At 43.6% G+C, this 14,170-nt stretch overlaps 1 protein-coding gene across 1 annotated transcript in view; it reads left to right on the forward strand.

Annotated features, from left to right (window-relative positions):
• SYTL4 (synaptotagmin like 4) overlaps positions 1–14,170 on the forward strand; it is a 51,136-nt gene that overhangs the window by 24,237 nt on the left and 12,729 nt on the right. Inside the window, exons 8-14 of the mRNA XM_069065272.1 lie at positions 1,119–1,224; positions 1,898–1,988; positions 2,100–2,203; positions 5,349–5,447; positions 11,851–12,029; positions 12,635–12,737; positions 13,280–13,441. Of these exons, the coding sequence (XP_068921373.1) occupies positions 1,119–1,224; positions 1,898–1,988; positions 2,100–2,203; positions 5,349–5,447; positions 11,851–12,029; positions 12,635–12,737; positions 13,280–13,441 (844 nt within the window). The remainder of the gene's footprint in view (positions 1–1,118; positions 1,225–1,897; positions 1,989–2,099; positions 2,204–5,348; positions 5,448–11,850; positions 12,030–12,634; positions 12,738–13,279; positions 13,442–14,170) is intronic.

Below are 14,170 nucleotides of genomic sequence, written 5' to 3' on the forward strand. Positions count from 1 at the left end.
CACATGCACACACACAGAGACACACACAGACATGCACACACAGAGAGACATGCACGCACACACAGAAACACACACACAAATGTGCACACACACATACACACACACACCCTCTGAATTCTCAGCAAGCTGTAGCAGCAAGCACCCGAAATGTCCTCAGGGTTTGCTGCCATCACAGGTTCTTGGATCTGCTTTGATAAAGGAAAGCAACTCAAAATGGGTTAACAAGCTTACTTTAATCAGTCAAACATGATCATTTACCTAGTTCAGGGGAAAGAGGTCAGCACCCTGAACTTCAAAGTATACAGGCAGAATTATCAAGACAGAAACAGATCAAGTAGACAGATTTCAAATTGTCCTAACATTATATCCATACCCAATCAACATCTGGGTTTCAAAGCTGGGGGGCTCTGGACAACGGCTTCCCAGAATCCATATCAAATCACAGAACACTTCTCAAAGTGAGCCCCCAAAACAAAGCTACACATCAGGGCTTATATAGCCTTCTCCTGGCTCAGAGAATGTAACAACCTTATTGACTCACTGGCCAATCAAGAAGTATCTAGTGAAAAACAAGCCTCCCACCCCAGGCTCCAGGTGCACTTTAGCCTAGGGGCAGGGAAGATCTTTAAATTTACATTCCCATTACACAAGCCTACTCTTCATCCCAGTATTAGGATGCAGGCTCCTTCCTTCTTTACTGTACCAACCTCCCTTGCTAGAATTGTCCTAAAATCTTTGACTACTGGATCATTTGCTTTGAGCCTTCTGATAGTGTTTCTTCTCAGTAAGTGGGCTTAGAACCCAGGGTGCCTGGAGTGTGTTAGCTTTCTGAGGCTGGACTGCTCAAGGAGTTTGTGCCGAGCCAAACAGCGAGCAGCCCAGCCACTCCTCAGGAATGATGTGTGTTTGTGTACTGGTGAGGGGGGCAGGGGGCTGCTTATTTAGAAATGAGCCTTCTCTATTCCCTTACCTGAAATATAGCTTAAAGCCCAGGGTCTGGGTCTGATTATACCCATGGCTCCAGGCCAGCGACTGTAGATTTTCCGGCGCCATGTTTCCTCTTGGAGTTGCCCGGGCTTTACTTCTAACATGTGTATCTGTCTGTCTGTCTCCTGGAGAAATCCTCTGGAGAAAGTTGGAACCTTGCAAGAAAGCAAGAGGAGCTCTGAGGGCCTGGAGTGCGGCTCTTCTCTGGCCATGACCAATAAGGCCGAAGCAGACGATGTAAGTTGGGGTTTGACTCTAATCAAGCTGGGGGAACCTCCACAGTTCCATTGAGGGATGACAATCCAGACTGGTGGTTCTAGAAAATACACAGGTTTTTTATTCTAGTTTAAAGCTGTACATGTATGTGTCTGCGCGTGTGGGCATGCACATGTATGTTTCCTGAAGTGTGTTCATACTTTGGTTCATGGTTCAGTCCAAAGCTGTTTGGTGAAAATGATGATCCCTTTATATTATTGATCTCCCCTTCTAAAGTGCTATTTGTAAGAACTGGTATCAGAATATTGTCTGACTTCTATTTCTCTTAATAAGGGTTTGAATCAACTTGAATAAACATATAGAATTTGTTTCTGTATTGTGGGGGTGAGCCGACAAAGAGAGTTCATTCAAATGGGAGGTTCACATGCTGGATTTGAGCACCTTGCCTCCCTCCCAAGCTACAGCCCTCCTTTTAAAAAATATTTTTACTTGTTTTGTTAAATATTTCCAATTCCATTTAAAAATTTTTTACATTTATTTAAAGAATTTTGGAGTTCCACCCTCCCCCAGGCCTTGAGAAATTAAGCAGTGTGGTATTGATCATGCTTGTGAGGTTATGCAGAACATGTTTCCGTGCTGGCCTTGTAGCTGCATCCCTTCTTCCTACCCTCATTGCCTGCCCCCCTCCTTCCAGGAAGTGCAGCCTTTGGGGAAGAGCTTGGGATCTGCAGATGAGACTGAAATGATATTCAAGAAGAATCCCAGGAGAGTCCTGAGGCCCTCAGGTAAGCTGTCCTCCTCTTCCTCAGTCACATGGGTGAGGGCGAGGTGGGCCTGGAGCAGCCTAGAGTACCACAGGGCTCTTTTGAAATTTGGGCCTTTGATCTCTTCTTCAGAGTATACTAAGTCTGTCATGGATCTTCGCCCAGGAGATTTAAACCCTGGCAATGGCTCCTTGGGAGACAGAAGCAGGTCGGTCCCAGGCCTCGTTGCAGACATGGTAAGGGCCTTTTTGCAGTAGCTCTGATAACTATGGGACATTTTTCTTCTTGTTGTTGTTGATATTCAGTCATTTTAGTCATGTGTGACTCTTTGTGACTCCATTGGGGGTTTTCTTGGCAGAGACACTGGAGTGGTTTGCCTTTTCCTTCTCCAGCTCATTCGACAGATGAGGAAACTGAGGTAGACAAAATTAAGTGACCCAGCTAGGAAATGTCTGAGATCAGATGTGAACTCAGGAAGATGAGCCTTCCTGACTCCAGGTCCAGCACTGCGTATCCACTGTGCCACCTCACTGTCCATGTAATTATAATAGTCATCCTCAAAATTCTTTGGTACTGTTTAAAAAATTGAATTAGTTCAGCTAAAACAGGCCAGGAAGCCAGTATTCAATAAACCCAAGAAGATGTTAATTAATTGTTGAAAAAACTAGGAAAACGTTTGGTAGAAATGAAGTTTACACCAGAGTCTCACTATATACAGCACAGTAAACATCAGTCAGGTATGCATGTGAACGTAAAAGGTCAGAGCGCATCTGAAAAAATTGGGGAGAACAGAGGAAGTGCTGTAGCTGCTGAGAGAATGGTTTATTTTTCTTTTTTCCACTTAATAGTATTTTATTTTTTCCAATTACATGTAAAAAGAGTCTTCAACATTCCCTTTGATAAGATTTTGAGTTCCAAATGTTTTTTTCTCCCCTGGCAAGCAATCTGATATAGGCTATACATGTGCAAACTTATTCAATATATTTTGCACAGAGAATGAACAAAATAACAGTTTGTCATGACAGACAAAATTGACAAGTTCAGTTGAATAAAATTTTAAAAGCTTTTGCACAAATAAAATCAAGCCAGGGAAAATATGACGAGAAATCATCATGTGGAGGGGAAAATTTGCATGAAACATTCTTGTTACAAGTTTCTGATTGAAGCTATCTAGGGAGTTTATGAAAATATGTGACCTGAGGCAATTCCCCGATAACAATAGTAGACAAATTATGATGAAAGTTTCCAGAAGAATTGCAAAATGCCTGCAACCTTGTAAATATGATGTAAATCACCAATAAAAATGCAAATTTAAACAGCATTTAGGTTACAACTCACACACAGAAAATTAGCAAAAATGACAAAGACAAAATATTGTTGGATAAACTGTGGGAAAGTAGGCACACAGACACAATTCAACAAGCATTTATTAAGTTCCTATACTATACTATGTGTCAGGCTTCGCGGTGGGTACTGGGGATGTAAAAACAAAAGCCCGAGCTCAAGTTTTCTAGAAGTCTCTGATCTTCAAATCAGTCATTTGCAGATCTGTGCTCCTCAAGCCCCTACGTCTTCAAACTCAGACTGCCATGTTTCTTATAATACCTCATAATCGTGTCTCACCACACAGTAACACTCCATCATATTAAGGTACTACAGTTCATTCTGCCATTCCCCAATCGATGGGCACCCACTTGGTCTCCAGTTTTTTACTCCTGCTGGGTGACATTTGGGTTTTTGTTTTGTATGTGGAGTTGACCTTTAACGATTAGTACTGTGTGAGCTCACACTTCTCAGATTTCCCAGACTTATTAATCCTCGATGAAAGGCAAAACCCAGCTTTCTATTCTTGCAAATCTCCAAAGTCCAGTTGCCGATCCACATGTGTGAGACAGCTTTGTGTACGCCTGAGACAGTGGAGGCAAAACCAGCTCCTAATTCTTCTCCCTGCAGATGCACTAATCTCACGATGAATCATGCATCGTCTCAAATATTCTTCTCATTTTGTATTCGAACATCTTGTCTCCTGCTTGGTGCCACCTGTTTTGGGGGCTCCTTTGGAACCAACCACCTGTCCACCCACCTCCAGCACCCTGACCTTTCCTGACTTCCTAGGCAGCAGTAATCTTCACCTTATCTGAGCTCAGGGACTCAACCTCAATCTTGATTCTGTATCATAATCCAGTAGAAAGAACACTGGGATCAAATCCTGTCCCTTCTGTAAGACATTTCGGCTTCCTGGGCCTCAGCTTCCCCATCTGTCAAATGATCTCTGATGACCTTCCACTCCAAGTCTATGATTATATGAACTATATTACAGTATGTGTGTGTGTGTGTGTGTGTGTGTGTAGTCTTTTCTCTCTAATACTTACCTCAAATATATGTTGGTTGATTGAAATACCACCAATCAGATTCTCCCCTCCCCCCCAGCTTTCTTGTTTTAATGATGCCTTTTGTTTTTGCTATCATGGTCATTTGGGGTATGGTACCCTTGCATAATAAAGAAAGTTAATTAAAGCCTACTTGCCTGGTGACCATATCTGAGGGCAATATTCTGCATCCCCAATTTCCTACATCTTCAAGGAAAGCAGAGTTGTAGGTAGGAGGCAGAGCTTTCTAGCTTATGGGTACATCTGGTGTATTGCGTTTGTATCCTTCTGCTCAGAAGCCTGGAGAGCAGCTCTGGAGGGACCCTTTGGTAACCTGTGATGTAGGTGGAGTGGGTCTGTATGAATGTCTGTAGCAGCAAGCACCCCAAGTGTCCTCAGGGTTGCTGTCAACACAGGTTCTTGGATCTGCTTTGATAAAGGAAAGCAACTCAAAATGGGTTAACAAGCTTACTTTAATCAGTCAAACATATATCGTTTACCTCGTTCAGGGGGGAAAAGGTCAGCACCCCAAACTTCAGAATACATAGACAGAATTATAAAGACAGAAACAGATCAAGTAGACAGCTTTCCAAACTGTCCAGCCATTACATCCATACCAAATCAACATCTGGGTTTCAACATCTGGGTTTTTCAAAGCCGGGGGGCTCTGGACAACGGCTTCCCAGAATCCAGATCAAATCACAGAACACTTCTCAAAGTGAGCCCCAAAACAAAGCTACACATCAGGGCTTATATAGCCTTCTTCTGGCTCAGAGAATGTAACAACCTTATTGACTCACTGGCCAATCAAGAAGTATCTAGTGAAAAACAAGCCTCCCACCCCAGGCTCCAGGTGTACTTTAGCCTAGGGGCAGGGAAGATCTCTAAATTTGCATTCCCATTACATTGTCACAGCTTTGCAATGACTGAGGTTTTAGAGAAGACCTTGGCCACTAATAGTCCAGAACGTTGCCATTGTCCATGTGCCTGACAGCCCTCTTTATACTTCCAGGAGGAGGAAGAGGAGGAGGAAGAAGAAGACATCGATAGCCTGGTAGAGATCCATCGGCAGAAAACAGCAAGAAGCAGCCTGCGTAGTGGTTCCTCCTTGGTGAGTCAGGTTGGTTTCATGACTGTACTCCAGAGAAGGAGAGATCTCCTTTCTAGGGCTGAGGAGAGATCTGGAGGGACCAACCCTGTTCTGTGGAAGGGAAGGCACATGCATAGACTCTCTGATACTTGGGGCCACATTTTAGGAACAGAGCTTCCAGAGGACAGTGACCAGGTTGGCAAAGGGTCTCAAGGTCACGAAGAGGAGAATTGGTTGGAGATAGCAGGGGTATTTAGCCTGGAGCACAGATGGCTTTGGGTCAGGGGAAGGTAGATAATGATAGCTGTGGTCAAGGATTAAAGGACTGTCACATGGAAGAGGGATTAGTCATGTCTACCTGGCCCCAAAGGGCAGAGCTAGGAACAAAAGATAAAGGCAGCAGAGAGCCCAAGTCAGGCTTGATACCAGGGAACTGTCCAAAAGTGGCATGGTCTGCTTTAGGAGATGGAGGGGCTTCTTCCTCCTGGCAGGTCCTAAGGCTAAAGGCCTAATTTTCAGGGATCTTGTGGAGGGAGTTTCCTGGTTAATTTTGGATTGGCTGATGTGACCCCTGTAACCATTGCTCAAGGGATTCTAGGACCTAAGCTTTAGCTGCTTGGGACAGGCCTAGGCAGATTCTTGAGCTTTATTCTAATGTGTCCCTGGGTGAGAGTGAAAGGGAGTTTCTTACCTTAAGTAATTGGGGTTGGGACCATTTTATATTGAAACCTTAAAAGCATTAATCAAATTCTCCCTTCTAGCACAAGGCAAAAAACCAAAAACAAACCCCAAACGAGAGATTAAGCTTCATTACAGCCAGCTCATAATCCCCCATGTTTTGGGAAGGGGTTTGAACTGTTCCCTCAGAATTGTTATGGTAAGGTCATTTGGCCCAGAAAGGCAAGAAGAAAAATGAGTTAAACAAGGACTTGATCCCCAAGATCAGAGGGTGATTAGTAAACCCTGAGCTTGCCCTTGGGAGATTCAAGCCATCTGGCTCAGCTGACTATATTTTTGGGGATCAGAAGAACTGGCAGGTATTGTCACTGAGCCTCTGTCTTAGGCAGTGGGAGAGGGCCCACAGGATTGGAGAAAGGACCACGGCCAACCTGAAAGCACTCTGCCAATGGTAGCTGTTAATAATGATAAATAGCACTAACAAAAAGGGAAGAGAAGAGTCTGCAAACTATATGCTAGGGAATTCCTGGCAAAATTCTAGAACAGATCATGAAAGAGCCAGTTGGAGAACATGTAGAAAGACAAGCCAACAAGACTTCATTAAGAGCAGGTTGTAGTTTGCCTAGATTTTGGCAAGGCATTTTAAGAAAGTTTCCCATGCCATTCTGTGGGCAACGAGGTGGCTCAGTGGGTAGAGCTCTGGACTCAAGGTCCAAACCTGAGTTCACATTCTGCCTCAGATGCCTACTAGCACTTAATCTCTCTCAGCCTCAGTTTCCTCATCTGTAAAATGGAGACAATAATAACAGAGAAGTAGGGAGGATGTGACAAGATAGCATGTCAAGACAGTGCTCTGCAAACCTTAAGGAACTAGATAAATGCTAACTATTACTAGTATTATTATTAGACCAGGAAGCGCCAAACTTTTATGACTTTGTGCTCCATTAGAAAAAAAAGTTTGAGTATGTCTACCTAACGTGTATATATTTACTTCTTTATAAATGATATGTATGCTGCTGCACTCCTAATTGTGTACATTATAAAACTTACACAAAATAGAAATGTAAAAGTACAGAAAAAAGTTAAAATATGTGATCTCAGGGTCACTAGAGAACCACTGAAGTTCATTGACTAGAAGGGTGATGTGGTCATACGTGTGCTTGAGGAAAAATCACTTTGGCAGTTGCGGAAGACATCCTGGTATGGGGAGGCCAAATCTGAGGCAATCCCTTACTAATTTTTCTCTCTTAAGATTAAGTAGTAGAATTCATGTGCAAGAGCACAGGGTACCAGGAGAGGGAAGACTGAAGACAGTACTGGCAACCTGGGCAGCCTTCAGCTACTTGCTCTGGGCCCAGAATACTAACTCTTCCCCATCTTTCCACTCTCTCAATTTCTTTCTTATAGTCTTCCTCATTTTTTATTTCTTAACCATAACTTATATATATATTATGAATATATCAAAGTTCACACACACTGTGTGATATGGTAATGAGATTATTTACCACCTACTATGTATCAGTCTTGTAATCATACTCTTGACTAACTCATTTTCTCTTTATTACTGATGCCACACCATATCCTCTATTTTATGTGTGACTAGATATGCACCATTTTGTATCCACCACTCCCCTACTCTCCAACAAAAGGCAGTACATTTCTTCAGCATTCCTCCAAGGCCAAACTGGGCATTATAGTTATCCAGTGTTCAGCTTTGTTTTAGAGCTCTTTCTATTTGTGGTATAAAGTCTTATCATGGTGTAAATTATTTTCCTGGTTTTCCTTACTTCACTTTGCATCGGTTTAAATGAGTCTTCTCACGATTCTTTGACTTCCTCATAGTTGTTTCTTACAGCATAATAAGAAATTGCATCTAAATTAAATTCACATATCATGTGGTTTTTTCAACCATTCCTCAGTCAATAGACATTCACTTCTACATTAATTCTGTGATTGTTTGAATATTTTTGTGTGTATGAGATTTTTAATTCTGTTTTTTATTTCCTTGAGAACATATGGCCAGCATGGGATCTCTGGGTCAAAGGGCATAAATGGTTTAGTCACTTCTTAAAAGCATAATGCCAAAATGTTTTACAGAATAGTTAGATCAATCAATTCATACAATCCTCAGTGTTCTTGTGTTTGTGAATTCCCACCAGTGCTATTTCAATCTTCTGTGATACTTGCCATTTTTATAGGTGTGCATGGTGAAACCTCAGGATTATTATTTTTAAATATATATATATATATATATATATATATATATATATATATTTTGCTTTCTTTTTTGGAGGGGAGAAGATAGGGTAATTGGGGTTAAGTGACTTGCCCAAGGTCACATGGCTAGTAAGTGTTAAGTATCTAAGGCCGGATTTGAACTCAGGTCCTCCTAACTCCAGGGCCAGTGCTCTATTCACTGTGCCGCCTAGCTACCCCTAAAATTATTTTTTAATGTTTACTTTTGTATTAGTGATTTGGAACAGTATTTCTTATGATTGTTGATGGTTTGAAATTCTTCTTTTGAAAACTATTTGTTCATATTTTTTTTGCCCACGTGTCTATTAGGTAATGTTTTATGTATTTCTGTGAGTTCCCAACATATCATTGAAGGCAGACTTTCATCAAAAGTTTTTGATGAAAGTATTTTCACCCAACGGGCAACTGTATTGATTTTTATTTGTGTAAAAGATTTTTAGTTTTATGAAGTTGTCTTTTTTCATTTTCTCTTTTATGATCATCTCCATTCCTTGTTTGGTTACGAATTCTCCCCCTAGCCATAGTTGTGCATTATGTAACTTAAACATAATGTGACTTTTTATGTATAGGCCATATGTCCCTTTGGGGCTCACTGTGGTATATGACATAACATACTGGTCTAAAGCTAATTTCTACCAAGGCACTTTCTGATTTTCAATGATCACTTAATTATCAAGCGTACTTTGTGCCTACTATGTGTCAGGAAAGCATTGTGCTAGGCACTGAGGCTGCAAGTGCAAAGAACGAAACAATTCCTACAGGCATGTAGCTTAATGTTCTAATGGGGGAGACAAAAAACCCCAACAAATTTGAACACTTCTATATACAAAAAAAAAGAGGGGAAAGGGCAAACATTGTATGTGAACACATGCATCTCTATTATATAGAGCCTGGGTTAGAAACCAAACCTCTATAGTTCACCACATTAGTTCCATAGCTGCCCTGCTGGTTTGAGTCTCTCGGAGCTTTCTTCTCTTCTCTTCATTAAGTGCTAAATGCCCTTTTTTAAGTGTTTGATTGGGGTTTTCTGATTTGTTACTTGCTTCCTAGCAGTGCTTGTGCAGATGGGATTCCTTACTCCGGTAATTTCTCTTCTTGGTTTTTTTGGCCTCTAGACTTGCTTTGGACTTTGTTTCTGATTCTTGCCTAAGTCAGTTTCAGTGATGAACTTTTCTATTTTTTTGGTTGAGTGATTTTTTAGTTATGTCTGACTCTTAGTGACCCAATTTGGGATTTTCTTGATAAAGATAATGAAGTGGTTTCCCATATTCTTCTCCAACTCATTTTACAGATGAAGAAACTAAGGGAAGCAGAGTTAAGTGAGTTTCCCAGGGTAACAAAGGCTAGTAAGTGTCTGAGACCAGATTTGAACTCAGGAAGTTGAATCTTCCTGACTCCAGGCTTGGCTCTCTGGCCAATGCAGTGCCACCTAGCTGCCCTATGTATTTTGAAGTCTGGAAGGGGTAGTCATCCTTTCATTCCTATTTTTTTTTTAACCTCATGTCCCCCGTTATTCTAGACCTTTTGTTTCTCCAAATGAATTCTCTTGTTATTTTACCTAGTTATTATTTAGGTGGGATCATTTTTATTTTGGCACACCCAAAAGAGTTATTTTGCAATTTTATTTACACGAGTCTTTCATGTGTCTTTTAGTTTTGAATGGGCCCATTTTTTTTTTGGACTTTTTGGAGGGGGGAGAGTAGGGCAATTGGGGTTAAGTGACTTGCCCAAGGTCACACAACTAGTAAGTAGTAAGTGTCAAGTGTCTGAGGCCGAATTTGAACTCAGGTCCTCCTGACCCCAGGGCCAGTGCTCTATTCACTGCACCACCCTGTCCCCATCCATTTACTTTTTGAGAGGCAGTGTGGTCCAGTGGATAGAATGTTGATCTTGCTTCAGATTCACCTTCTGCTAGCCATGTGACCCTCGGCAAGTGCTTCAGTTATCTCTCAGGCTCTCTGCAAGACCAGCTGGCCTCCTTTTGGGGGCACACACCTTTTTTTTTGGATGGGGGAAGGCAGAGCAATTGGGGTTAAGTGACTTGCCCAAGGTCACACAGCTAATAAGTGTCAGGTGTTTGAGGTTGGATTTGAACTCAGGTCCTCCTGATTACAGGGCCGGTGCTCTATTCACTGCGCCACCTAGCTGTCCCCAGGCACACATCTGTTTTAAAGAAATCTCATGTGTTGTATTCTTTGTTTGCTGTATGCTAAATCGTCTTTCTACCTTTCATGGGTCTTTCCATCACTCCTTGGGGGCCCTATACATTTGAGTCCTTGAAGAAAACAGTATTTCATGATTCCCAGCCGTAGAGCCTTGCCCTAAGAATTCTGAGGCTAAAAAGATGGCCTTCTGTTTGATACAGTGAAATCTCCCAGAGCGAACACTCCTCAGACCTAGCCTTTGAGAACTTGTAGTGTGGAGGGCACTGTGAGTTCTCATGGGCTGTGCCAAGGATGACAAGCTCTGGCAGGTTCTACCAGGTGAGAACATACCATCTAGATGGCAGGCTGTGTCTGCTTTCTAATAACTGGCTTATCCAAGCAGCAGTGGGCTGCCACTTTGGCTGTGGTGACTCAGGAACGAAAGACCTGCCCCTGGCATGGAGCAAAAACTGAGTAGTTTGAACTTCATTTCTTCTCTCTGTTCCCCCCTCCCCCCTCTTCTGTAGCTAAGGTGGAGGTAAGTAAATGCACAAAAGCCTACTGGGGAAAGGAAAGGAATGGCTAGTGGGCCATGTCATGTGCTCCATAGTTTCTATATGATGTTAAGAGATGTATAGAGAGGCCTTTCCCCCCTTAACCCCCCACTTTGTGAGGACCTGCACAAGAGGTGCAAGGATGGGTAGGGATGGAGAGCTCTTAGGTTCATTTTCTCTCTGTGAGACCTTGGACAAGTCACTGAATCTCTCTGGGTGTCAATTTTTTCATCTTTAAATGGAGGGGATTGGATTATATGACCTTTGGGGTCTCTTTTATCTTTTAATCTAGGATTCTTTAAAAAGCAAAGAGCCTGGGTCATCTACAAAGTGCCTCATTGGCATTTTTTTTTTTTTGCTTTTTGGAGGGGGGAAGGCAGGGCAGTCAGGGTTAAGTGACTTGCCCAAGGTCACACAGCTAGTAGGTGTTGAGCATCTGAGGTCGTATTTGAACTCAGGTCCTCCTGACTCCAGGACCGGTGCTCTATTCACTGTGCCACCTTGCTGCTTCCATTGCCATTTTTCAATGTTTTAAAGTGATTGAAGGAAATGCTCAATTTGAGTCAGAAGAGAGTGATAGAATTTTTCCCATACGAGCTCACTGCCCCTCCCCCAAGTCTTTCCGAGGCCTTCAGGTTCAGAACCCCCATTCCAGAGTGCACTGCTCCTCGCCCTTGACTCAGAGGGCTAACAGCAAGGTTTCCTGCCAAGCCTTCTGGGCACTTCTTGTGGGAGGGCATTGAGGCTCCCAGGTAGGAGCTTCATGGCCCATTTGGGCTGTATTTTCTCCAGAGCACTCTGGGCAGCATGGTGAGCATCTACAGTGAGGCCGGGGAAGTCAGTAACATCTTGATATCGGGCGAGATTGCCATCTCCTTGAAGTATGAGCAGTCCTCCCAGACCCTGCTGGTCCACGTGAAGGAGTGCCGCCAGCTGGCCTTTGCTGATGACATCAAGAAGCGCTCCAACCCGTGAGTGCTGCCCAAAGCTGCCACTCTGAGAAGGCAGACAGGGTGCCTAGTATGAGGGCGAGCCCCCATGGAGCCAGGAGCGGAGGAGGGAGGGAGGACTGAAGCCATTGAGGGGTACAGGTCAAGTAGTAAGGGTATCGGATGTGCTGGAACAACAGCAAGGGGACATTTCATGCTTGGAGAGTGTGTGTGCGTGTGTACGTGCCTGTGTGTGTGTGCGCATGTGCATGAGTGAGTGTATGTGCATGTGCGCACGCTTGCATGTATGTGTATGTGCATGTAAGTGCCCATGTGCATTGCGTGCATGCCTGAGTGTGCACGTGTGTGTTTGTGTGTTCATGTAAGTACATACATGTGTGTATGTGTGTGCATGTAAGTACATATGCGCACATACGTGGGTGTGTGCACATGTAAGTGCATATGTGCATTGTGCACATGTGTGCATGTATGTGCATGTGTGTGCATGTAAGTGCATATGTGTGTGTCTGCACGCATGCATGCATGAGTGTGTGTGTGTGCGTGTGTGTGTGTGTGTGTGTGTGTACAGTAAGTAAGGGGTTTGGAGGAGACCCAGTGAAGCAATTGTAATTTGCCATGTTCTCCAGGTATGTGAAGACGTACCTTCTGCCTGACAAATCCCGACAAGGGAAGCGTAAAACCAGCATCAAACAAGGCACTGTCAATCCAATGTTTGATGAGACTTTCCGAGTGAGTACCCCCCACCCCTGGGGCAGGTGGCATTTCCAGCTCCTGTCTGCGGTATCTCACTTGTGCCTGAGTGGGTCACCTCAGTGCCTGTGCAGACACTGAGGTAGGGTGCATACCTGCCAGGGAGGAGAACACTTTCCAGTTGCCTGGGATTGTTGGGGAGTAGAGACCCAGATGAGCCTAGGCTTCACTTGATCAGACACTTGGGGAAGTGGGCTCCTTCACTGTTCATGGTCTGGAGGTCTTCTTCCCCAATCAGAGATAATGCATCAGTTCTATACTGGGTCTTCCCTCAGGTATGTGGTAGCTGTGTGATACGGGGGTGGGGGTGGGATGGGGAATTAGGCCTTAGCACAAAGAAACTGGAAGGGTGGGCATGCACTTGTCATTAATAGCCCAGGTCTGGGCAGAAAGGAAAGGCCATTTGTGGCCTTTTTTGGATTGACTGGGGCTGAGGCTCCTCTGGGGTGACTAGTTCTAAAAGCCTTGCCCTTTGTGGATAGACCTCCCTTGACCCTGGGCATCTGTGCTGTTTTCCACAGTACGAGATCCCCAAATCCCTGCTGTCTCAGAGGGTCTTACAGTTCTCTGTCTGGCACCATGGCCGTTTGGGCCGCAATATTTTCCTGGGAGAGGCTGAGGTCGACATGAACTCCTGGAAGCCTGACAAGCCTCTTGATCAGTGGCTCCCCTTGCATGGAAAGGTACGGCTACTTCCCACTCTCACTAGCATCTTGTTTGTTTTTTAAATGAAAATTTTATTGAAACCTTTTCTTTCTATATTATATTCATATACTCCTCTCACCCTATACCTCAACCATCCATTCTTTCCTCAGAACCAAGAGAAACAAGCAAAATCAGCTGGCACAGTGGCCATGGCTGAGAGAGTACACATTCTTCACTCATATTCTTCTCCCCATCTACCCCATACCCCTCCACTCTAAGATGAAGACAGGTGCATTTCCTCATCTCTTCTTCAGGGCCAGGATTGAGCATCCAATTTCATCATAGTGTTCTTTCTATCTGCATGATTGTAGTCATCTTTCCCTCTCACTTTCCTGCTTCCACTTCCTTCACTCTTGTATCAGTTCATATGGATCTTCTCATGATTCTCTGATTTCCTTGAATTTGTCATTTCTTACCACACAGTTATATTCCATGACATTCCTCTCTTACAGTTCATTCAGTTTTTCCCCAAACAATGGTGGCCCACTTGGTTCTCAGCTTTGTGAGAAGCAATTCAGTAGAGACTCCTTGTGTCTCAAGTCGGCTAGGTCTTGATTTGAAACTTCCCGGAGGAGCCTCTATAAGATGTTGCTCATTCTTTTGAATATTGTTGGCTGGGTTCTACTGCCCCCTTCTGGTTTCTACATATACTTGTGAATTCAAGTGTGTGTGTGTGTGTGTGTGTGTGTGTGTGTGTGTGTGTGTGT

The sequence above is a fragment of the Petaurus breviceps genome, unplaced genomic scaffold, assembly GCF_028583685.1.
Source record: "Petaurus breviceps papuanus isolate PSGF00001 unplaced genomic scaffold, PetGlider_PUasm1.0 90681, whole genome shotgun sequence".
NCBI lineage: Eukaryota > Metazoa > Chordata > Mammalia > Diprotodontia > Petauridae > Petaurus > Petaurus breviceps.